We start from the raw sequence: 25563 nt of genomic DNA, 5'->3' as shown, positions 1-25563 counted from the left end.
CAGTTGCTTCCTTCAGTTCTGTCACCATTTCTCTAGGGCAAATGCTTCATATATTTTGAAGCTTTGCTATTATGTGCAGACACACTTATGATTATTATGTCTTCTTGTAAATTCATCCTTTTATTGTTGTGTAATGTACCTCTTTTTTCCCTGGTAATTTTCTTTGATCTAAAGTTTACTTTTTTGACATTAATATAACCACTTGAACTTTCTTTTGATTGATGATTGCATAGTATATTTTTTTCTTATTCCTTTTGCCTTAAATTTACCACATTATATTTTAAATGAATTTTTTAATAGCATATAGTTGTGTTATATTTTTCAAGTTCATTCTGACAACCATGGTCTTTTAATTGTTGTGTTTAAACCACTTATATTTAATGCCATTATTGATATGTTTGGATTTTGGTCTACAATTTTATTATTTCTTTTGTCTCTATTCCTTCTACTTGTCTTAACCCTTTCCTGCCTTCTTTCAAGTTATTTGAATATTTTTTTATATTCCAGGTCATCTATTGTATTTTTTAACTATATCTTTGTATAACTTTTTAAATTAATGTTCTAGAGAATAAAATATACTACTTAATTTTTCCTGTGTAATTAGAGTTCATATGTTACCACTTCAGTTAGAATATAGAAACTTTACCACCATATTGGTTCCTTTATCCTCATCTCTTTATGTTGTGATTGTTTTATACATTAAATATATATAGTTTGAAACCCCTTTAGACAATTTTACTTTATTTAATTAATTAATTTATATTTTTTAATATTTATTTTTGAGAGAGAGAGAGAGAGACAGCATGATCAGGGGAGGGGCAGAGAGATAGGGAGACACAGAATCTCAAGCAGGCTCCAGGCTCTGAGCTGTCAGCGCAGAGACAGATGATAGCTTAAACTCATAAACCACGAGATCATGACCTGAGCTGAAGTTGGACACTTAACGGACTGAGTCACCCAGGTGCCCTTCCCTTTAGACAATTTTAAAATAATTCTTTCAATCAGCATGATAACCAGAAGAATGTCTCTTTATAGATGTCCACACCCTAATCCCCAGAACCTGTGAATATGTCCCCTGACATGAAAAAGGACTTTGTACAAATGATTAAGGGTAAGGGCCTTCAGGTGGAGGAATTATCCTAGATTATCCAGATGACCCCAATGTCAGCATGTAAGTGCTTAAAAGCTGAGGACCTTTCCAAACTGTAGTCAGAGAAACAGAGGATGCACTGTCAGAAGGATTTAGTCTGCTGTTGCTGGCTTTGAAGATGGAAGGGGGTAATGAGCCAAGGAATGCACTGTCTAGAAGTTGAAAAAGGGTTTTCTTAGAGACTTCAGAAAGGAATACAACCTTATCAACACTTTGAGCTTAGCCTGATGAGACCAGCATCAGATTTATGACCTACAGAACTGTAAGATCATAAATTTGTATTATTTTAAGCTGCTAAATTTGTGGTTGTTATACCAGCAATAGAAAATGAATACAACCATCAAACATATCTTACAATACTCAAGAAAAGAATAGTCTATTATGTTTACCTAGATATTTACCATTTCTGTTGCTATTTCTTGATTTCTGATATGCTAGTTGTCTTTCAGTTATCATTTCCATTCTGTTTGAAGAACTTCCTGTAGCAATTCTTTCAAAGTAGGCCTGCTGACAACCAGTTCTTTCAGATTTTCTTCATCTGAGAATATTTTTTTCCTTCATCTTTATTCCTGAAGGATATTTTCACCAGATACAGAATTCTGGGATGACAGTATTCTTGAACACTTTAAAAAATGTTATTCCCCTCCATCTAGCCTTTGTGGTTTCTGATGAGAAGTCTGTATTCATTTAAATTGTTGCTTCCCTATAAATAATGTGTCATTTTTCTCTGATTGCTTTCAATGTTTTTTCCTTTGTGATAGTTTTCTTTTTTTATTGTTTTCAGCAGTTTAATTATGATATGGTTGGTCATGGATAACTTTGAGTTTATCCTCTTTGGGATTTACTGAGCTCCTTGAATGCACAAGTTTACATATTTTGACAAATTCAAGGAGTCTTAGGCCATTATTTCTTGAAATACTTATTTTGGTATTGAACTCTCTCGGGATTCTGATGAAATAGTGTCCTTTTGATTTCATCTCACAAATTTCTGCTGCTATATTAATTAAAAAATTGTCCCCTCTGTTGTTCAGATTGGATAATTTCAATTGACCTATCAAGCTCACTCTTTCCTCTGTCATCTCTAGTACTGAGCTCATTTTAATGAGTTTAAAATTTTTGGTTATTATGCTTTTCAGGTCTAAAATTTCTACTTTTATTTATTTGCTACCACTTTCTGTCTTCTTATTTGTTTCAAGAGTATTTGCCTTTATTTTTTGGGGAGCATTTTGGTAATAGCTCTTTAATGTCTTTTTTTTTTAAATAAATTCCAATGTCTGTGTCATCTTGGCATTAGTGTTTGTTGATTATATTTTTCTCACGTAAGTTGAAATTTCCCTGGTTTTTCATATGCTAAATAATTTCAGATTATATCCTGAATATTTTAATTTTGTTTATTTATTTATTTTGAGAGAGAGAGAGAGAGTGAGAGAATAAGAGAGACAGAGAGCAAGAGAGAGAATTCCAAGTAGGGTTCTCAAGGTCAGCACGGAGCCTGATGTGGGGCTCACCCTCACGGACCATGAGATCATGACCTGAGCTGAGATCAAGAGTCAGACGCTTAACTGACTGAGCCACCCAGGCACTCCCTGAATATTTTAATATTATGTTATGAGACTCTGAGTTTTGTTCAGTACTATAGAGAATGTCTTTTTTTTTTTCTTTCTTTCTTTCTTTTTTTTTTCAAGCAGGCAAATGCCTCAATTGGATTTAGATTGCAAATTTTGACTAGCCTTTTATAGGCAGTCTGTGACTTGGGTGGTGGTTTATTCTTAGAAGTACTCAGTGCCAGTATGGTTGTACTTCAAACTCTGGTCTTCTTTCTCAGTTTGCCTGCTGCTATTTAATTTTCTGAGTCCTCAAATACTACATGCATTCTGTCCAGATTCGATAGCACTCAATGGGAGAGAGAGAGGGGAGTGTGCTTATTCCCTCTTACCCAGAATTAGAATCTCATATCTTTAACTTTTGAAAGATTTTTACTTGTTGCTTAAACATTTCCTATAACAGTGTCTGCTTCCATTCTCTCTAGTCTCTTATTCCACATCTCTAAGTTGTTTGTGTTGGATCTTCTAACTCTAATATTCATAGACTTTTTTGTGTGTTTCATCTTATCATTCTTGGTGCATTCTCAGTTCTCAATTTTTGTTCTCCAATTTTTTTGTTCACTAATTTTCAGGTCTATTTTATCTGCTGCTTTTTTTATAGCCATTTTTTTAAAGTTTATTTATTAAATTTTGAGAGGGAGAGAAAGAAAGCGGGGGAGGGGCAGAGAAAGGGGGAGAAAGAGAATCCCAAGCAGGCTCCGCACTGTCAGCCTGGAGCCCAATGCAGGCCTCAACTCACAAACCACGAGATCATAACCTGAGCCAAAACCAAGAGTCAGGTGCTGAACTGACTAAGCCCTTCCAGGTGCCCCTAGCCAATGTTTTTTAAATATTGTTTTTAAATATACCTGTATTTCCAGAAGTTCTATTTGATTTCCTTTGAAATCTGCCTAATCTTTTCTCATACAATTCTATTCTTTCATTATTTTTTTTCTATTCCTTCACAAAAAAATTTAATCATTTAACATACTTATTTTATACTTTCACATTTTTATGATATGCTGAGTTCATGAGATACTAATGGTCTTTTTCTGTGTGGTGTCTCCTGACTGTCTTTCATGGTACTTTATTCCAGTGTTGTTGTCATCGTCGTTGTTGTTGTTATTATTATTAATATTATTATATTGTGATCTTATCCTCATCAGAAATTTTCCTCACATGCTAAAGGTGCTGGAAGGTCCCTTAATAGAAGTTTTACATTTTCTTCTTCAGGACACTCTGTGGGTCTTATTCTAATTTCTGTCTGTAGAATTCCTACACCAGCAGGGAGTGTAATTTTATACTGTGTGTCTGCAAGTGGCAAGGCTTGAGATTTGACATTTATTATAGATGACTTTATTTTCCACCTGTGGTCATGTGCAGCTGGAAGGCACTTTTGTCACATCTTAGACAAATGTACAAAATTTTTAAAGTTTCTTTTTATATACAGTATAATCCTTCAAAGCTTCCTATTTTTATTAGAGGGACCATTAACACCTTCATCTCTTCTGGCTTTGGCCATAATTCATTGTTTCCAGTTCTTGTGTGGATATTAAAATCCTACCCCATTGTCTTAGGGCCCCCATTGAGTCTGAAGCCCTATGACCTGCCCTCGCCCAATCATTGAATTGGCTACTTCTTTCTCTGCCAATCTCCACCTACTTTTTTCCTCATAGCATCTGAGAATTTTCTTTCTTCTTTTTTTTTTTAAACTTTTTTTAATGTTTTATTTATTTTTGAGACAGAGAGAGACAGAGAATGAGAAGGGGACGGTGCAGAGGGAGAGGGAGACAGAGAATCCAAAGCAGGCTCCAGGCTCTGAGCTGTCAGCACAGAACCCGATGCAGGGCTCAAACTCACAAACCGCGAGATCATGACCTGAGCCGAAGTCAGACGCCCAACCGACAGAGGCACCCAGAAGCCCCTCTTTCTTCTTATGAATAAAAAAATATTAAACATTTTGTTTAGGTTTGTATATGGTAGAAGGGAATCCTTTCAGGGTCAGTAGAATCTATTATTTCAATTGAACTTTTCATTATGTGGTGAGTATTTACCTTAGTTTTCTGTGAATGCTGAAACAAATTGCCACAAAGTTAGTGGATTAAAACTGCAAAAATTTATTATTTTATAGTTCCGTAGCTCAAAAGCTTCAAATGAATCTCACTGGACTAAAATCAAGGTATTGGCAGGGTTCTGTTCTGCTCCAAGGATGTAGGGGGAATCCTTTTTCTCATATTTTCCAGCTTCTTGAGGCTGTACACTGACATACCTAGGCTCCCAGTCCTTCTGTAGTCTTCCATCTGCATAGACAGCAACAGCAAAACAAATTCTTCTCATTTTAGGCCACTCTGAACTCTTCTGCCATTCTCTTGCACATGTAAAGACTTTTGTGATTTTATTGGTCACGTCCAAACAATCCAGGATAATCTATTTTAAAGTCACCTGAATAGAAATCTTAATTCCATCCTCAACCTTAAATCCCTTTACTAGGTAAGGTAACATTCACGAGTTCTAGTGATTAGGACATGTATTTTTGGAGGGTGGGGAAGGCCATTATTATGCCTCCCACAGTGACTTCAAGCAAACGTTTTGACATTATCTGAAGGAAGTTTCAGTGTATGCTGATTTAATACATAAGGCAACGACAACATAAAGGAAGATAAAAGGACCAATATCCTGGTAAAGTTTCCACATTCCAATGGAAGTGGTAGCATAGAGACTACCTCATACTTCATCTACCATAGAGGAAATGGTGAAAAGTTAAGTATGTATGTTGTATTCCCTAGAGCATCAATTTAAGAAGCTACACAAAAACGTATAATTACAGGACATATAGATAAAATGAAATATTGAAAATACTGGCATTAAGTGGATAGAGACCAGGGATGCTATTAATCATCTTACAAGGCACAGGACAGTCCTAACAAAGAAGTGTCCAACCTTAAAATGTCCATAGCTCCAAAGTTGAGAACCCCTACCCAGGCTGATAACCCTGCCGTACCTAATACAATGACTCACCTTTCTTACAGGTTTCCAAAGCTTTATACTTTAGTTTTATAGAAATAGCTCACTCTTCTCTGTCTCTCTCTGTAGTCATATTTTAATGGCTTCCATTACTTTAATTAGGTCACACAATTATAGTAGCAGTTTCAACTGCAATAATTTTGGATACAAAATACCACTCTTCTGGAGAGAGCATAAGTGGGGGGGGGGGGAGGCTAGAGATAAGCTTACTGACCATCAGCTTTCAGCATATAAGAGGTGAGCATCAGAGAGATTGGAGAGTATTCCTGATTCTGTGATTTGGTTGAGTACATATAGGTTGGGAGAACTTCTACATGTAAATATGTATGTATATGTATATTTACTTTTCCTTCTTATTAGAATATTAAATAATTCCATTATCTGAAATTTATGTAACATTTATAGATACTTATTACAATCCAATATTTTTGATGTTCTCCTATAGAAAAATCTTTATTTTCCTGATGAATAATTTCCTTTGAATTAATCAATTCAACTAGATTTTATTTTTTTTTTCAAATTTAGGAAATTTCATACAATACTTCATGTAAGTACTGGAATATTTCTTTCTTAAAGTTTAAAACATTTCAAATAGATTTAAGTGGAAAATTTGATAGAGAAAATTAAAAATTAAACTGAAAAAATGTCCAGATTCTGTTTTTTTTCCTTAAAAATTCCAAGAATAGAGCTAAAACATCCCCCTCATCCCATTATAGTATAATATAGTGCATATTTCTCTACTGGAGACTCAGACTGTACCCTATAGTTATTTTGGTAACTAGATGTGCAGCATCCTGTTAGAGAATTCAGAATCTATTTGGATGGAAAGTTAAGAAACTCAATCTTTGGAGCAATTAACATTTTAATCACTTTTGAAATTCTGTTCAATATGGGCATTGAATTTTGTTGAGATTTACCTCAGAATTTTAGGGCTGTGTTGAAAAATATATGCAATTGACCTTGAATATACTTTTGCGCGTTGAGAATTAGACCTCAAATGACCTCACTGTTACGGTCCTAGCGTGTAGGTGGGAAGGGCGTGTAGAGCCTGCTTGAGTGCTTGAGTGTGGTCAACAATGGGCCGGGGGGCGCTCTTCTTTCTTGCCCAGGCTCTGCCTTCCTCTTATTTCTCTCTTCTCTCTCTGCTCTCTTTCTCTTATGCATGCATGGATCCATCCATCCATCCATCCATCCGTCCATCCATCCATCCATCCATCCATTTATCCACCTACCTATCATTTCTTCTTTTCAGCGTGGACAGGCACACTCGCTCTGCTGCCCTTGTCTCCTGCTGTGTGCTGGTCCTGGAGAACCAAGAGTCCGGTTCTCGGCGCTGTTTGGCAGGGGGCGCTCTAGGTCCCGGAGCTGTCCAGCAGTTCCAGGATAAGTTCTCCCCGACGCCTTCCGTGTCTGGGAAGCTCTCCAGCGCCCCGCCCCGGGCAGGGAACCTCTCCGCTAGGGCTCGCAGGGATTTCCAGGCTCGCCTCCCGCCTCCCCCTGTCTCTCTCTACTTCGTCCGGCTCCACCAGGAGAGTCTAGCAGGCTTTGGCAGCCCTCCGCCGCATGCCCCAGAGAGGGAGTTCCTTTTCCAGTCCCCGGGGCTGTTTCGGAGCCCAGTACACAATACGCGGGCTTCCCTCCTTTGCCTAAAGGGCGGGCGAGCGCGTCTCCTAGCCTTGCCTTCTGCGACTGGGTGGTCCTTTCTCTCCCGTCTGTCTTTCAAGATACGCGTCCCAAATCAAGGGGTGAGAGCAAAGACCGCCCATCAACTTAGCACCTCGAATTTAGATCTTTCGATCCCGAAAGGAGGTTGGCTTCCCCGGGGCCAGCGAGTGAGGGCGGGGGTCGGGGGGGGTGATAGGAGGGCGGGGCTGCAGCAGCTCCGGGGCTCGCTAGACGGGGCTTGGAGACCAAGGAGCCCCGTGCTGGAGAGGGACGCGAAGCGCCTGGCCTCGCCCTCGGCGGTCCCTCCCCGCTCCTGGTCTCCCCGCCTCCCCGGGCCTGCCCCTCCCGCTCCGGGGGAGCCGTCTCTCCTCCGCGCGTCTCCAGCGCTCTCTCCATTGTCTCTGCTTTTACAACAGGTTCGCGCGGTGGGGAAGACGGGCGGGTGCGGGGCAGCCTCACCCCCGGCTTTCTTGGGGCCGCCTCCCTTCCTCTGGGGGTGTCGTGACTTCGGCTGCTTTTATTCAGCTCCGGAGATAATTCCCCGGCGGAGCAGCCCCCGGGCGAGCCCGACCCCTCCCTCTGGGCCCCCGGCTCTGCCGGCGCTGCCGCCTCGGCTCTGCGTGTGGGAATGATGTGCGCATTGGAGGGTCCAAGTTCTTCACGTGCCTGGGGTGTCCTCCCATTTTTTTCTTAGGGAACCAATTCATATTAATCCTACTAATCAGTAAATGCGAGGCAGCGGCAGGAGACACAAACGCTATTTTCCCGCTTGATTCCGAGAACCTCTTCGATTTTTATTTTTATTTTTATTTTTTAAAGAGGGAGACGATGGACTGAGCAGATCCACACCATGGAGTCTCGGGTCTTACTGAGAACATTCTGTTTGATCTTCGGTCTCGGAGCAGGTGAGTGGCCCAGAGATGGGGCGGGGGATGGGATGGCCCCCGCCTGGGGGCAGCCGGAGCTGGTTGGGGACGCCTTGCTTTTCCTCAATCCAAAGTAGGTCTGGAGTGGGAAGCTTGGAGTAGGGGTGGGTTTGCATTTGGATTTTTCTGTGCTTGCCTTGGAGACGCTAGGGCGGGTCACACCCCTAGTCCGGGGTCTGAGGGCCGAGGGGGAACTTTGCACCGAGAGGGGTTTAAAGTAGGTCAGGGAAATGGGACTGGGTGCTCCGCTATTTAAAGCTTGGCTGCTGATCTCAGGTAAGGCTTCGCACGGCGGAGGAGGGAGTCGCCTCCCTCATCAGTTCCCAATTATTATCTCTTAGACTCGGTTCTTTGCTGCCCTGGAGGAAGAGGCTTGCATTTTGATGGAGGTTTTTCTTTCTCCCCCACCCTCCCACCAGTTTGGGGGCTTGGTGTGGACCCCTCTCTACAGATTGACGTCTTAACAGAGTTAGAACTTGGGGAGTCCACGACTGGAGTGCGCCAGGTCCCCGGGCTGCATAATGGGACGAAAGCCTTTCTCTTTCAAGGTATGGAGTGCGCGCCGAGTCCCCAGTGCGGTTTCAGTTCCGATAACCCAGGAGGGAGTTGGCCTCGCAGCTCCTCCTAACTTCTGTATTGCCTCATGGATGATGACAGTAATCTGGACCTGAGATATGGAGGGGTTAACGTGACAGACACACACCTTCCATCTCTTTTTAAGTGGTTTGGTTTTTCTCCCCTCCCGCCCCCACCTCCTTACTTTGTACTCTTGCCAGTTCTAATGGATAGTTCCTTAATTACTGTACAGAAACTCCGATGGCAGATGGTTGATTTTAGAGTCTGGGGAACAATGAATTATAGCACAAACGCCTCATTTGGGTGAAATTGATTTAGGTAGAAAATAGGATAGCTTAATCTTAGTTAAGACACTGCTCTCTGAAAGTTCCAGGTACAATGGTGCCTGGTTGGGAGGAATTTCTTTATGTGGAGTAGCTTTCTGGAAAAATGAATACCTCTCAATAATTTTATCTACTGTATATCACAAACATACTATATGTAAAATGATTTCTTATTGAAAGATCACGATTCTACTCTAACAATGAGAAAGAATAATATTCTCTTAAATATGATTTTGAAAATCTTTCAAATAAATTTTAATTCAAAGGTATACCTTGTATCACCATTAATTGTATACTTAATATAATAAAACTTTTCTTTTAAGTCAGTGGATGTTGGCCATACACGCATGTCTACATCATAATTTATATATAAAAGTATAGTTTGAAGCAAATTCCAGTACATCAAGCTGTCACCTTTGATTTACCAAAGCTTTTGAATATTGCTTGATTTGTAATATGAGATTCTAAAAGGTAGCTAAACACATACAGAAAGATTCGTTTCATATATGGTGAAGTACAGATGAAGGCAAAAGAGAAATGAAGTTTGGCTTAACATAGCTGATGAACTGACTAAACTAGCCACCCTGAGTTTTCTTGTGTGATTTTGGTGCCATGGCTTCATAATTACTAAAGAGTTGGATGTGCAAAATAAAACCACTTCAGCAAATCTGCCACCAAAAAACAGAAATAAAATAAAACTTGAATGTCTCTGTGGTGGTGTTGTTGCCTGACATAGCCAGTATGTGTCACCATGGACAGTAGCACTAAAGCTTACAACGGGAAAAGGAGGAAATTGACATGTGCTGCAGTTATTTAAAACAAGCTTACTCTTATAAAAAATGTCACTTTCTGTTTTAATTATGGTGAGCCCACTAACTATTTCTATTGTGATAAATATTTGTGATGATATTTTATTTACTGAAACGTCTTTTGGGGGGAGGGGTAGAGGTGCAGCCTAGCTATCGAATCCTTTAAAAAGAATGACTAAATCTAATAAAGGAAATAAAACTAGACTGTCAGCAAAATTCACAAAGTGGAAGAGAAGTGTCATTAGGGATAAGCTTCTGGTTTTTTCTTCCTTTTTTCTTCTTTTTAAAACCTCTGATTTTCAGTCCCTGTGAACTGGAAGCGAAGTTATTTCAGGACTGCTAATCTGAGTAACTGAAAAGCTTTACAGAAGCTAACGCTCCTAATAAACAAATGATGTTGAAGTGCCCTTAAAATTTCCAAAGCTCCTTTAAATTATACTAGTGTTCTTAGTTTTCTCAGAAGAGTATCTGAACTGTCACAACTAGAAACCTTCAGGACTGTGATTTTATGTTCTCATGCTAGACAATTAGACAATTTCTAGGAAATAGTCTCAAGGCACAAATATCTTTTCCTGGTTAATTTTTTTAAAGCAATATTTAGTATTCATCTTTATTTAAATTGCCAGTTCATCAAGGTAGGCATTGTGTTGCAAATGAATTGTCCATTGTAACTACTTATCAATGCATATCAATGAATTGATTTTATTTCCTTGTTGGTACTAAGCCCTGCACTGAGTAAATGCCCAACAAATCTAGTTTTTGAGAACTGAAGATGTAAAATTTCATTTCCTGCCAAATTATGAGCTTTATTTCATATAGCCAATCAATCAGCAAGTATTTGCTACCTGCTGTGTTCTCAGTAGGCATATGTTACTGATCTATTGATTATGCTCTACTAACTTCTTTTATTCTGAGATTTAGATTATCAATTGACAACAGGTGGATCTTTGGCTCTGCTTGGTAGTTCTGCATTACCTTGGAAATACCTTTTCTCTGCTATTAGAAAATATTGTTAAGAAGCCACTTCTAACTCCTACTGCTTCACGGGGATTCCATGGCTTTTAGAGAGACAAAAGCTTTTAGATTCTGAAGATTTGATGGATTTGATTTATGGTCAATTGAGGGTGTTGCAGATATTTTCGTACAGTGTGTCAAATATCATAGGATGGTAACAAATTACAAAACTTGTGAGATGCTCTCAGATTTCACATGAACCTATCAGATAAGTTACTTTGTGCTATCAAATATGTTCTATATAGATGGAAGAGATTTTGAACCATTAAATTTCTCCTGCAGTGATAAAACCATCTTCTTTTGTCTCTTAGCTTTGAAATAAAGAAACCTCAGCATATAATTTCCCAATGATTTTTGCTCATTTAATATTGCTTCTCCTTTTGACTACTTCATTATTCTCTGTGGTGCTATTTGAGATGCTTGTAATTCAGTGCTTTTTGAAACTATAAAATAACTTTTGTAAATTATTGTGCAATATGAATCTATATTAATAATTATATTTTATTATATATGATAATAAAAGCAAGTGGGAATATATTTCCAAGTCATATCTGGTTTTTATCATAATAGCAACTGTATCACTAAAAATTTAGTATCACTTAAAATTGTTTTGTTGTTGTTGAAATTTGATTTGTAGCTGAATTGGAAATTGAAGTAAGAAGATGCTAAATTAGATCATCCTTTAATAAATGTGGCTTTTTATGTGTGCCAGTTATAATCATTTTCAAAAGGAAAAAGTATCCAAGCAACAGTTTGGAATCTACATCAAAATCTAAGTATTTCTAGCTTCAGTCTGACTCATAGCCACAAAAATATATTACATTTTTAAAAAATAGAGGACTGAATGCTGACAATGAAAAGACCTCTGAAGGCTTGTAAAGAGTTCTGAAATCTTAAGGACTAGTGTAATTGTAGATAGAATTCTACCTACTTACCTTGTTTAAAGTCTAGGAAATATTTGTAATGATAATGTTCTTTCTTCTCTGTCATGGGAGACCAAGAAAGAGAGCATAAGAAACACAGTTCTAGCACTTTCTAGCAATGTTAGCATGATTTTTTAGATCTTTGGTTTTAACACTTTCTTTGGCCAGATTCCCAAAGTTGATAGTTTCATCTGTTGGTTTAATAAAATTTCTTCTAAGGTGTTCACAGATTTTATGATATCATTAATCCCCGCAAGAGAAGTAAGATAAAATCAAAGCATATTTTCTTCCTGAGTTGGGAATTTAAAAATAAGCCTAGGAGTCAGGGCGCCTGGGTGGCTCAGTCGGTTAAGCGTCCGACTTCGGCTCAGGTCACTATCTCGCGGTCCGTGGGTTCGAGCCCTGCGTCGGGCTCTGGGCTGATGGCTCAGAGCCTGGAGCCTGCTTCTGATTCTGTGTCTCCCTCTCTCTCTGCCCCTCCCCCGTTCGTGCTCTGTCTCTCTCTGTCTCAAAAATAAATAAACGTTATAAAAATTTTTTTTTAAAAATAAGGCTAGTAGTTATTTTTTTAAAAGAACTTTAAGATTTTAAAGGGAAAAAAACGTCCACAAGCCTACTCTTAGGTCAGTATTTAAAAACAGGACTGAAATTGGGCATTTGGTGTTAGGCCATTGACTTTATTAGGTAAAGGTATCTGCATTAAGGAAAGCAAGCTTGCAATGAGTATTTGTCAATATGATGGTCAGTGGACATCCATGGACTAGGGACAGTGGTCATTGGTGCCCCAATAGAATAGAATAACACAGTGACAAAGAGATGGGCTTAGAAGTCAAGATAGACCCAAGTGGAATCTCATTAGTTGTTTTACTATGGTGAAGTTACTCAATTTCTCTGAATTTCAGCACCCTCAATTATAAAATTAATGTTGTTATCGGGATTAAAGGAGATATGTTCATTCATTTAAATAAATTTTTGTTGTGCAGTTGTATCCTGCTAGGTGTTAGGCATGAAGCAAAGGAATAAGTTAGAACTTTAGTTTCAGAGTGTCTTAAAGATAGTCATTAAATAAATATTTACATGGATAATAATTTAATCACTGTTAAGGTAAATGCTATGAAGAAAAACTAAGAGTGCAATGGGAATCTATAATCTAGGGAGTCATAGGATCAGGGAGACTATCTTTGAAGAAGAGTCATTTAAGCTGATAGCTGAAGGATACTTAGTCTGTAGAAGAGGGGCTATGGGGATTCAGAGAGGGAGAATCACAGAGACAAAGGAAATAGCATGAACCAAGATCCCAAGCCTGGAATGAGCATTGTGCATTTGAAAAAAATGGAAGAAATTCAGAGTAGTGGAAGCATATGGTTGTGATATGAAATGATCACAAATGAAGAGAGCAGAGACCAGATTACAGGGTAGACCATGTTAATAGAAGAGAATTGAAAATTTGTCATTACATAAAGATATATTGTGGTAGGCAGAATAATGCTTCCTCAAAGATGTTCATGTCCTAATACTAGGTACCTGATACTGTGTTATGTTACCTGTCAAGAGGAAATTAAGATGTATGTAGAGTTGCAGTTGGTAATCAACTGACCTTAGGGTAAGAACTATTCTGGATTCTATGGTTAGTCCCCATGTAATCACAAAGGTCCTTTAGATCTGGAAGAGGGAGCTAGAAGAGTCAGTGTCAGTGATGCAATGAGAGAATGACTCAACCTGCCATTGCTGCCTTTGAAGATAAAAGTAGGCCATGAGCCAAAGAGTGTGGGCAGTCATGAGAAGGTGAAAAAGGCAAGAAAATGGATTTTCCCTTAGAGTGTCCAGCGCTGCTGACACTTGATTTTAGCCCATTTCTGACCTCCAGAACTGTGAGATAATAAATTGTGTTGACTGAAGTCACTAAGCTTGTGGTGATTTTTTATAGCAGCAATAGGAAACTAGTACAGATTTTGATATGTGGACGTGGGGACTGCTGTAAGAAATACCCAAAAATGTGGAAGTGGCTTTGCAATTGGGAAATGGGCATAGAATCGAAGAATTTTGAAGAACATTATAGGAAAACCTAGATTGTCTTGAATAGACTGTTAGGAACAATATGGTGATGGCAATTCTACTAGGAAGGATTTAGAAGAAAATGAAGAGTGTGGTACAGAAATCCTAAATCACCTTAGAGAATTCTTAAATTGTCATGAACTGTTGGTTATGTGGACGTTAAAGACACTTGCCCCTGGGAGCTTAGATAGAAATCAGGAACATGCTATTGCAAACTGGAGGAAAGGGGATCCTTGTTATATAGTGGCAGAAAGCTTAGCTAAATTGTGTCCTGCAGTTATGTGCAAAGTAAAGCTTGTAAATATGAACTTAGGTATTTAGCTGAGGTGATTTATGTGCATATTATTGAAGGTGCAGCCTGGGTTTTTCGTACTGCTTCCTCTAGTAAAAAGTGAGAGAGGCAGATTGAAGGAAAAACTATTAAACAGAATGAAACCAGAACTTGATATTTGGGAAATTCTCAGCCTCCCAGATTGAAAATGATGCTAAAGTGAGGAGATTCCTTGTCAGGAATGCCTGCCTTGGAGAGAAAGCCGATGGTTTTCTAGGGAAAATATTTTGCTAGGGTCGCAGCAGTAAGGTCAGAGTACTCAGTCACATAGAGGGCTCTTTGAAGAAATTGAACATGCAACTCATGGATTCCCTCAAACATCTCAGCAGAAGCCAGTTACAGAGATAAATGTAGCCAAGAAATATCTGTGGAGGAGCCTCTTGTCTAATGGAGTAAATCACCATGACACATATGGGGGGACCCATGTGGTTCTTGAGAATACTATACCAGCAAAAATGCAACTGGCTGGGCCTGAAAAGGGAAGTGAGGATGTAGTAAAAGAAGGTTGTTGATCCCTAAAATTCTACAAGCAACAAACAAGCTGATTACTCAGCTGCAAACACGAACCACCTTTTATGAAAAAATAAGGTTGACTAAGAGGGTACAACTGAGAGCCCAGAAGGCACAGCTGAGATCCCAGGAGGTGGAGCCAAGGACCACAGAGGACTATTCCTAGACTTTGAAATCAAATATAATTTGCCTAGCTGGATTTCAAAGTTGCATGAGTCTGATGTTTAATTTTTAAACTTCTATTTTCTCTCTTTTTGCATGGGAATGTCTATAATTATTATCCCATGTCTATTGCACCATTGTATTTTGGGAGCAGACATCTTGTTTCTTGAGCTTGACAGGTTCACAGATGGAGAGGAACTGTGCCTCGGGATGGATGGTACCCAAGGCCTCGTTTGTACCTGATTTAGGTGTTGACATTTGGGGCTTTTGACTTGATAAGATTTAGACCAGATTTAAACTTCGAGTTGATATTCTACTGAGTTGAGACTTTGGGGACTTTTGGATAGAGTGAATGTATTTTGCATGTGGGATGCATATGAATCTTTGGGTGTGAAAGACGGGCTGTTGTAGGCTGAATAACGGTCTCCCAACGGTTTACATACTAAACCCTCAGAACCTGTAAATATAGTATGTTACTTGGCAAGGGGGGGATTAAGGTTACAAAAGCAATTAAGGTTGGTAGGGCATCCGGGTGGCTCAACTGGTTAAGCGTCTGACTCTTTATTTTGGCTCAGGTCATGATCTCACGGTTCATGGGTTCAAGCCCGAAGTTAGGCTCTGTGCTGGGTCTGCTTGGGATTCTCTCTCTCTCTCTGTCTGTCTCTCACTGCCCCTCCTCAGCTCATGTGCACTTGCTCTCTCTCAAAATAAACCAACATTTTAAAAAAAGAAGTAGTTAAGGTTGCTAATCAGGTGATGTCAAATATGGAGATTATCCTGGATTATCTGAGTGGGTCCCATGTAATCATAAGGATACCTTAATTTATGGAAGAGGGAGGTAGAGGCATCAGTGTCAGTGTGATGCATTGTGAGAAAGACTTGATAGGTCATTGCTGGTTTTGAAGTTGGAAGCTGGTTGTGAGCCAAGGAATGTGGGAAGCTCCTAGAAGCTATAAAAAGCAAAAAAAAAAAAAAAAAGGATTTTTCTTTTAGAACCTCTAGGAGAAACACAGCCCTGCAAACACCTTGATTTTAGCCTAATGAATTCATTTTGGACTTCTGACCCTCAGAACTGTGAAATAATAAATTTGCATTGATTCAGCCATTAAAGTGATATGTTACAGCAACCATAGGAAACTAATATATATGTTAAACATTAGCATCCATTTGTTTTGTAACTGAATTAAATTTTATTTTGAGCCCTCTCTCTACTATGCATGAGAGTGTGTTTGTAGGGTTGTTGGAAACTTGAATTAGCCGGTTAAAGTTATGTTAGTCATTTGTAGTTTAAAATAGTTTCTGGGGCAACTGGGTGGCTCAGTTGGTTAAGCATCTGACTTAGGCTCAGGTCATAACCTCACGGTTTGTGAGTTTGATGCTCGCAGGGGGCTCTGTGTTGACAGGGCGGAGCCTGGAGCCTGCTTCAGAGTCTGTGCCTCCCTCTCTCTCTGCCCCTCCCCTGCTCGGTCACTCACTCACTCGCTCTCTCTCTCAAAAACAAATAAACGTTAGAAAAAATTAAAATAATTTCTTAACGTGTAAAGTCAGAGGCTTCATACTGAATGCTGAGTCTTTAAGAAATTCTCTCCATCATTTAGCTATGAGATCATTCTGGGAGCAAAGAACAAAATCAAGCACCGGGCTTTTTGATTGTATTTATTTTTTAAAAATAGACCCTTCCTCCCTCAAAAGGTTAATTCAGAAGTGGAGGGGGGGAAGTTAGCATGAATATTTTAGAAGCAGAATGGATAACACTTAGCATGGTGTTTGGCACCCAGTGAGTGTGGTAGGCATAACTATGGGCAGGGGCAAGCATAACTGGAAGTCTTTATCAAAAGTGCCAGGGATTTCTGTGGGATGCCAAATAGGTTTGGTTTGGGAGGAGCTGGAGCAGTCTTGACAATCTCCAACAAGTGGATGACTTTGAATGTCATGGCTGAGGCATACCCTGGATAGCAGTTAAAGTGAAGAGCCTCCACCTTTCTTTTCCTTTATTCCATCTCCCACTGGCTCCTTGTCCTCATGTTGGTCCCAGAATCCAGTCTTTCAGACACCTACCCTCTTTCCCATTCTTGTTAATACCTGCCTATAATTCAATACCTGCTAACTGATAACTTAGGTATCAGACATTAAGGCCTTACAGTGTGATATGTCTCCTGTTGATTTTACTTCAATTCTATTAGTTGGTTTTTTTTTGTTTGTTTTGTTTTTTACTGCAGTGCTTTTGTGTATAAGAATGGGGCACACAGTATAATGGGGGGGGATGTTTACATAAAATATTAGAGGAGGTAAAATAGGAACTGAGATTTAATTATAAATAGTGAAGAAGATGATGGGCATTGAAGAGGGCATCTTTTGGGATGAGCACTGGGTGTTGTATGGAAACCAATTTGACAATAAATTTCATATATTAAAAAAAAGTACTGAAGAAGAAAGTTTGGGACTTTATCTTAAAGAATGAAGCTAAAAACAATGAAAATTATATGCCTCAGTGTATATATGGCAGAGTGTATGTAATCATTTAACTGAGTTAAAAACAGAGCAAATAGAGCAAAATCAAGTGGTGTGTGTGTGTGTTTGCAAAAACATGTGAGGGCTCTCTCTTTATCCTTTTAATGCAAAACCATTATGTTTTGATGTTTGTCATAATGGTAAAATTATTATTTTTTATTTTTATCTACCTGTGTCAGACCACCAGAAGTTAGTGCCTTTGTGTGTCATTTGAGCACTTTTCTCACATGGTTTTTTATAGACTCTGTGAAAATTTTCATCTTTTGCTAGCTAGGTTTCAGTTAGAATCAACATTGAAGAGGTAGATATATGTGCAAACTCGTTTTATAAGCAAACTCTTTATTACTGGATATTTTTTGTAATGATGACTTTTGTTTCACTCTGTAAACTCATTTGTTGGAACTCAGAAATGGGCCACTGTAATTAAAAAGAACTAGGGAGAGAGCTGGTGGGAAGAAAAGTGGAGCCTGACTCTTCCCTTTCCCGTTTGGCCTGCTGCCAGCCATTGGGCCCTCGGACAATTGTTTACCGAGTCATTCTTAATGGTGCCTCTGCTGACGTTCTTCATTCTGGGGAAGGGATGGGGAACCCAGGCAACCACATATCTTTCCCTACAAAGGGAGGATTTAGAATGAGGACAGCAGATCACTGCTCTGAAAGGTCATACTCTAATGGCCTGGACATAGGGAAGAAATGATGGAAGGGACTGTAAATTCATAGTGAGACGCAGTAGTAGTTGGGTCCATGGACTCCAGAGCTGGACGTGTTGTGTTTGAATCCTTTGTTCACTAGTTGCATGACCTTGATCTTGTTCCTTAACTAATCTCTGAGATAAAAGCAGCACTACTTCTTAGAGTTGATATGTAGATAGATTGTGGATGAAACTGTGTCTGACATTTACCAAACATCTAATGTATTTTAAGTATTTTTTTTGATTTTCGAATTAGCTTAGCAGAAAACCATGCTCCTTGGATTATTTTAGGGGCTTCCTGGTAGAAGCGGTGGGTTTTGTGAGGGAGCTGAGGTGAAGTGATTTTCACATGAGGCAGAGAAGACACATGAAGGTAAACTGAAGTGGGGAAGAAACCGGCCCTGAAACATCTTCTGTTCTGTTTTTGCTGTCTTGGTTCTACGGGTGGAAGAGAATATGCAGATGTGGGTGGAGAGGAATGAGAACACATGGCAGATTTGGAGAGGAAGGAGTGTAATTTGCCCTGTTGCACCACTGTTCAGAAGTGGGGGGACCAGAGAGAAAACCCACAAAAGAAGATTCATAGCATAGCTCCTCTGTAGGCACCCAAACACACTACTTTCTTGACATATTGAAAGTTTAGCTTAGTGTTTGAGTTGTGACAAGTGTTAGCAGTTCTGAGGAACAAACGACATGATGGGGGCATTACTTGGCTCTGTTGGGGGAAGCTTGGCTTTCCTCGGCAAGGTGGGAACTGGTGGTGGAGGATAATATTTCAGGAGTCTTCAACGTTAGCCCAGGAGCCAGTGTTTTAATGTTGACAGAACTGTTGGGGTGGTCTTGTGGATCTTCTGTGAATTGGGGTCACTTTCCTTCCATTTCCTGCTACTTCTTTGGCTTCTTCTCTTGAGTATCTTGCTGGCATATATTCTTTATTTCTATAGTCCAGAGTCCCTGTGTCAAATTTTTATCCCAGTGGCCCCCTGAGACCCTGGTCTTGAGTGACTTGCTGTATTGTTTCCCTATTAAGACTGTAAGATCCCTAGGGAACTGGTCATGCTCTATGTTTCTTCTGGCCACCAACAACTCTATGCCAGTTCCTTCTCTGGTTCTTCTTGATTTTTTTTTCCTTTTACATATTATTCAGGAGTCAGCTAAGCTGTCACTTTGACTACAAATCCTTCCTTTGGTGGAATTATTGTTTCTTCCTCTGTGTTCTCTTAGCATCTTCTATTAAAACAACCATCTCACTGTATTACTTTATTAAAGCTTTCTTGTTTTTATGTAAAAAAATCTGACCAGTTTTCTTTTCGTTGTTACTACTTTCCTGATCCAAGCCGCCACTATACGCTGGATTACTGCGGTAGGCTCTTATGTGGTCTTCCTGCTTATGCTTTTGCTCCTCTGTAGGCTGTTCTCAACAGAGTTGCCAGAGTGATCTTTTATTATTTTTATTTTTTAAATGTTTATTTATTTATTTTGCCAGTGGGGGGTGCAGAGAGAGGGGAGAGAGAATCCCAAGCAGGCTCTGTGCTGTCAGCAGAGATCCTGACCCAGGGCTCTGTCTCAGGAACTCTGAGATTATGACCTGAGCCGAAATCAAGAGTTGGACGCTTAACTCACTGAACCACCCTCGCGCTCCCAGAGCGATCTTTTAAAAATGCAATGCATATCATGTTACTGGTTTGTCCCATTCAGTGGTTCTTCATTTCACTCAAAAGATGAAGTTCTTATTCTGCCCTACAAAGACCTGCATGATCAATTCCACCACCCCATTACTTTTCCAGCCTAATCAGTTCATCCCTCCCTTTGCTCACTTTGCTTTAACTCCACTGGCTTCCTTGCTGTTCCTCAAATAGGCCAGTTACTCTTTTGCCTCAGGGCCTTTGCACTGGCTGTTTGCCTGGAATTCCCCCCCCCCCATATATCTGCATATTTTCCCCTATCCTTCAAATGTTTTCTCTAATATCAGTTTTTTAAAATAAGGCCTACTCTTACCACTGAGTAAAATTTCAGGTAGTCCTATACCTCACAAGTACTCTTGATACTCCTTGTTCTGATTTGTTAGTGTTTGTAGCATTTATCATCTAACATGCTATTTAATACACTTATATATCATTTGCTATCATTTGTTTATCATCTGTCTCTCCTGCTAGAAATTAAGCTCAATAAGAACAGGGATTTTTGAATGCTTTATTCACTGATATGTAACCCAACTGTCTAGCATACAGTAAGAACTCCATAAAAATTTGCCCCATGGATGTATTTATTTTGCTGACTAGTTTGTGATCTCTTTAAGGCTTGTTTCTTCTTGTAGTGTCCTATCACGGCAGCATATAATGTGCTCAGGCAAATATCGGTAAGTGAATATTTGTGGCATTGAATTGAGTCCAAGTATTCACTGCAGATCTGATTTTTTTGGGGTGACATTGTTATGTTTTATATTTATGTAACTTTAAAGAAGGCTAAGGAACTCTTCTTTTGAGTCAAAACACCTACTACTTTCTTCTTTAGTCATGGGAAAAGGTAAGAAGGTTGAAAGACATGGAGAAAAGGTAGTTTTGCTTAACTTAGTTCTCTGAATTATTCTGAGAGGTCTCTTCTGCATTCTAAAATAGAGTGTGGTGCAGAGGAAATATAAGCATGTTGAGGAACGTAGACATCCCTATGGTTGTTGACAGTGAGAGTTTACAATTTGAGTCTGAAGTATTGTGAATTCAGCATTTAGCAGAGGTGCTCGTATTCATTTGAAAAGTACTGAGAAACATTTCAAAGGCAAATAAGGATTAATTTGGATTATCTATGCTGTAGTACTTCTTACTACTGCAAATAAACCAAACTGGAGTACATCCAGAGGAAAGCAACCCGGTAGTCGAAAGCTTTGGAAACCATGTCAGATGAGGAATGGTTGAAAGAGCTTGGAATTCAGAATTTTTAGCCTGGACAATAAAAGATAGTGGAGATATGACTTTTTTTTAATTTACATATTGGGAGGATAGTCATGTATAAGGGGACTTAGATTTATTTTGTGTTGCTCTAGAGCAGTGATTCCCAAATGTCAACCTGATGATCAATGGTTTATTGACTGCCTTGTTAAAAATGACTCCCTGACCTTCCTAAACTAACTAAATCCATATCTCTGGGGGTGCATCCTAGGAACCTATATTTAAAAAAATTCTGTGATTTTGATGTTCAGCCAAGTTTGTGAACCATTTTCTAGAATTGAGCCATCCTATAAATATAGTAGCTACTAGCCATGAGTAGCTATGGAGTACTAGAAATGTGCCGAGTACAAACTGCGATGCAATGCAAGTATAAAAATACATACAGGGTACTAAGACAGTACAAAGAAGAATGTAAAATATCAATACTTTTGTATTGATTATATGTTGAAATAATATTTCTGGATATATTGGTCAAATAGATATATTATTAAAATTAAAATCACCTGTTTCAGTCATTAAAATTAGCTATCCATCCATTTATCCATTCCATTCAATAAACACACTTCTAATAATATTCAAAGAGAGTTCAAATGACCTATTTTAGGAGAAAGGTTCCAGTGGGGTGGGGGTGAGGATTAGACTAGATACTTTCCAAGGTCACTTTAGTTCCTACTGAAATTAAATTAGTCTCTTTTCCCTTTGAATTAACTGTTCATTTTATTGTAACCTCTGATGTCCAGAACATCTTTTTCATCTTCCTGATAATCCTTAACACTCTCGTCAGAACATTACCTTTTAAAAAGGATCTTGGATCGTTCCACTACTCTTATTAAAGTTTTCTACTGAGAGATATCCTGTCATTTACTGCTGTGTATCTCTTTTATAAATATGTGCATGTGTATCTGTTTTATACATGTTCATTCTTAATGGTAGTGATCCACATTAGTTCTTCCATAAACCGGTGTTTTAGTATTTAATCTATTTTGCTTGTCTATTTAAGTAGAGAATCCCCTAGGCAAGCACTATGTCTAATTCTGTATTCTTACAGTCTAACATATTGTACTGATGGACCATTAAATGTCCCAGAAAAAGTGCCAAATAGATTAAGTATTTCAGAGAGGAACATAACCTGTATTTTTAGAACTTATTTAAATTTCCAGCAGTAATTGGTAGCTGAACATCCTCACTATGAGTTGTGTGTGTTGACATATACTTGTAAATGAGCAGGGCTCTTCCTAGAGACTGACAGGTTGTTAAAAAGAAAATAAAAAAGGTATATAAAAATGGTTGGTCTGTGCTACCAATGAGATGTAGTGCTCTGATAGTCCCTGAATGTTGAACCTGTTGGCTTTGGAGGAGAACATTTTGTTCACTAATGTGGTTTGCTGTATCCTTCCTATATTTCATCAAATTGCTAATTATACTATAAATATAGATTCTTTTAAAGTGTCTGAGTACTCCAGAGAGACAGCTTATTTTATGATACTATCATTCATATGTTTGTTCTTCCTTCAGAGGCTGATTTTCAAAAGTTCTGTTGAAATGTAAGTATTAGTGTCTTGCTTTTGTTAATACTTTCCATCCCTTGATGTTCAGAGTGAATTTATATAGGATGCTTAATGGATAATTTAATTCAAGCATCTTAGGGAAATATTGTGACTCTAGGCTTTATGTTTTTGCCTTTCAAATGAAAACTGAGGGACTTTTTACGATAGAAGAAGAAACATTATATACAAGTAAAGGGGAGAAATGCTTTAAAATATCTGAAAGAAGGGATTGTTGAATCCAAATTTGAGTCCAAAGAATCCAAACTTGGGCTTGTGTGGGGTTTTAGTACACTTAATGTTCCATTATTATTATGAAAGAAAACACACAAATGACTTTGCCACATCCTTTTACTTAAAGTTCAAAGGTCAGAAATTGGAACTCATTTTAATTAGACTTTTAACATTTCTTAATTTTTTTTTTGTAACGTTTATTTATTTTTGAGACAGGGAGAGACAGCATGAACGGGGGAGGGTCAGGGAGAGAGGGAGACACAGAATCTGAAACAGACTCCAGGCTCTGAGCTGTCAGCACAGAGCCTGATGTGGGGCTCGAACTCACGGACTGCGAGATCATGACCTGAGCTGAAGTCGGATGCTTAACCGATTGAGCCACCTAGGCGCCCCAGAGTTTTAACATTTCTAACTCAAATCTAGGTCGCCATTTACCATATCCTTTACCAAATTCTTCCTGAAGTGCATCACTAATTTCTATAGTAAACAATAATCCTGAAGAGACAGGACAGTGTTTTAAGTTATACTTTTTAGAAGACTATTATGTTATGAGTTGAAGTGAAGGATTGTTTGAAATTTAAACGGATTGGGTATAAGAACTTGAGCTGGACTGGGAAGTTGCAGTATGGGAATTTGCAAGAAGTCGGCCCTGCAAAGGGAAAGAAAAGAACACAGAAAGGATGTGTGTTCATTGCCACTCACCTTGAAGGCACTAAGACTCTATGCAGAGGTCAATTTTTAAAAGTCGCTACAAAAATTTCATTATCCTTATCATAAATGTTTCTCTACAACAAAGCGTCTCATAGTAGATTTTCATCCCTTTGCTGCTGTGGGTCCAATTTTTAATAATTGGTTGCATTTACAGTGAAAATAGTGTAATTTAAATTGTTCTTTGATAACACACTTCCAAATTAGAACATGTTTCAGAGACTAATGGAAAAAAATGAGTGTTCACTCTGTGAATTATTGACCACGCAGGAAACTGTCAAGTGGGGAAGAACCCACCTATTTAATGGATGATTACTTTTTCTTATTTTGGTCAGCAAATTAGTAAAGTCAGAGGGCGAAGTTGGGAGCAGGCCAGATAGGCTGTGGAAACTTGCAGGCTCAGTCTTATTTCTAAAACTTCACAGGACTGATGTTATTTACACAGGCATCGGACAAGAAAAAGTAAGGTTTTAAGTAAATACTATCCTAGCTGCCTTATGAAGAAACTGGAGCCATCTGTGTGTAACAAAGCTTTTCTCTCATGGGAAAATATAGACTAGAGGAACAAATGCAGAACTACCTCATTTTAGACTTTCTGAAGTTATTATATAACCATGCAACAAATGTATACTACTGAGAGATATTGGAGGATTCATTTTCTTCCCACACTATCTTAATGGAAGGAGTTGGTAAGGAAAATACAATTTGTTAACATTTTTTTTCTACCTTGTATGTTGATATATGACTGTACAGAAGGGAAACATCAAATCATTAAATTGAAATAGAGTGTTTCAGGTAAAAGTCTATTAAAAAAAAAGAGGAAATCAAATGCTCTGTTGATGTTGATGACTATTACACAGTGAACACATATATGACTCCACAGAAGGGAAATATCAAATCATTAAATTGAAATAGAGTGTTTCAGGTAAAAGTCTATTAGAAAAAAGAGGAAATCAAATGCTCTGTTGATGTTGATCACTGTTACACAGTGAAAACATTTATATTTTAGTGGATTAAATGAAAGGACTCAAGATAAATCTATACATCAGAGGGGACAATGCGAAGTGTGAAAGAAATGTTTTCAGTTCTCACTGCAAGAGAGACTTGTTTTTAATTAAAGTAAAATGGAATGTACTTCCAAACAAAAGATCAAATGTTTTTGAAGGGTGAAATCTGTCCTTGTGGCATTGTAGATATTGAGGAAGAGCAAGATATGGCATAAGACTCCACAAAACAGATTCAGCTGTCAGGATGTGATGCATGAAAAGACCTGGGTACTGCTGGCTCTGGAACTGGGTCTCTCTGGCGCAGATTGATGCTAACATTTGAAACTGAAATAGGCCATTTTGCACATGGTGCATCATCCTTCTCTAGGAGAAATGGGGCTTATAATAAATGTTAATCAGCCACTATTCCCTCCTCCAGATAGACTTGTTAAGCATTTTTGCATTTTGATTTTGAAAGCACTATTATCTTTGGAGCTATAGTTTAATTTTATCTGTAGCTATAGCTGTAAATAAAAAAAATTACTGGTAAAAAGTGAGAATCACAGCAAAGGGGCGCCTGGGTGGCTCAGTTAGTTGAGCATCCGACTTCGGCTCAGGTCACGATCTCGTGGTTTGTGAGTTCGAGCCCCGCAGCGGGCTCTCTGTGGTCAGTGCAGGGCCTGCTTTGGATCCTCCGTTCCCTTCTCTCTCAGCCCCTCCCTCATGGGCATGCTCTCTCTCTCTCTGTCTCTCTCTCTCTCTCTCAAAAATAAACATTAAAAAAAAGAAGATGACAGCAAAATCATAAGCAGGATGCTAGAAAAGATTGAAACAAGGTAATAGTTGACTTCATCTATATCATTCTGTTTAATATTACCATGTACTAACAGTGG

General features: G+C 38.7%; 1 protein-coding gene across 1 annotated transcript in view; it reads left to right on the top strand.

Moving 5' to 3' along the window:
- The first annotated feature begins 7774 nt into the window (after positions 1-7774).
- NELL2 (neural EGFL like 2) overlaps positions 7775-25563 on the top strand; it is a 341519-nt gene continuing 323730 nt past the window's right edge. Inside the window, exons 1-3 of the mRNA XM_049625335.1 lie at positions 7775-7838; positions 8242-8327; positions 8768-8896. Coding sequence (XP_049481292.1) covers positions 8273-8327; positions 8768-8896 — 184 coding nt within the window. The 5' untranslated portion in view covers positions 7775-7838; positions 8242-8272. The remainder of the gene's footprint in view (positions 7839-8241; positions 8328-8767; positions 8897-25563) is intronic.

Source organism: Panthera uncia, chromosome B4, assembly GCF_023721935.1.
Source record: "Panthera uncia isolate 11264 chromosome B4, Puncia_PCG_1.0, whole genome shotgun sequence".
Classification (NCBI taxonomy): Eukaryota; Metazoa; Chordata; class Mammalia; order Carnivora; family Felidae; genus Panthera; species Panthera uncia.
The sequence above is the reverse complement of the archived record's forward strand: the minus strand, read 5'-3'. Positions and strand labels throughout refer to the sequence as shown.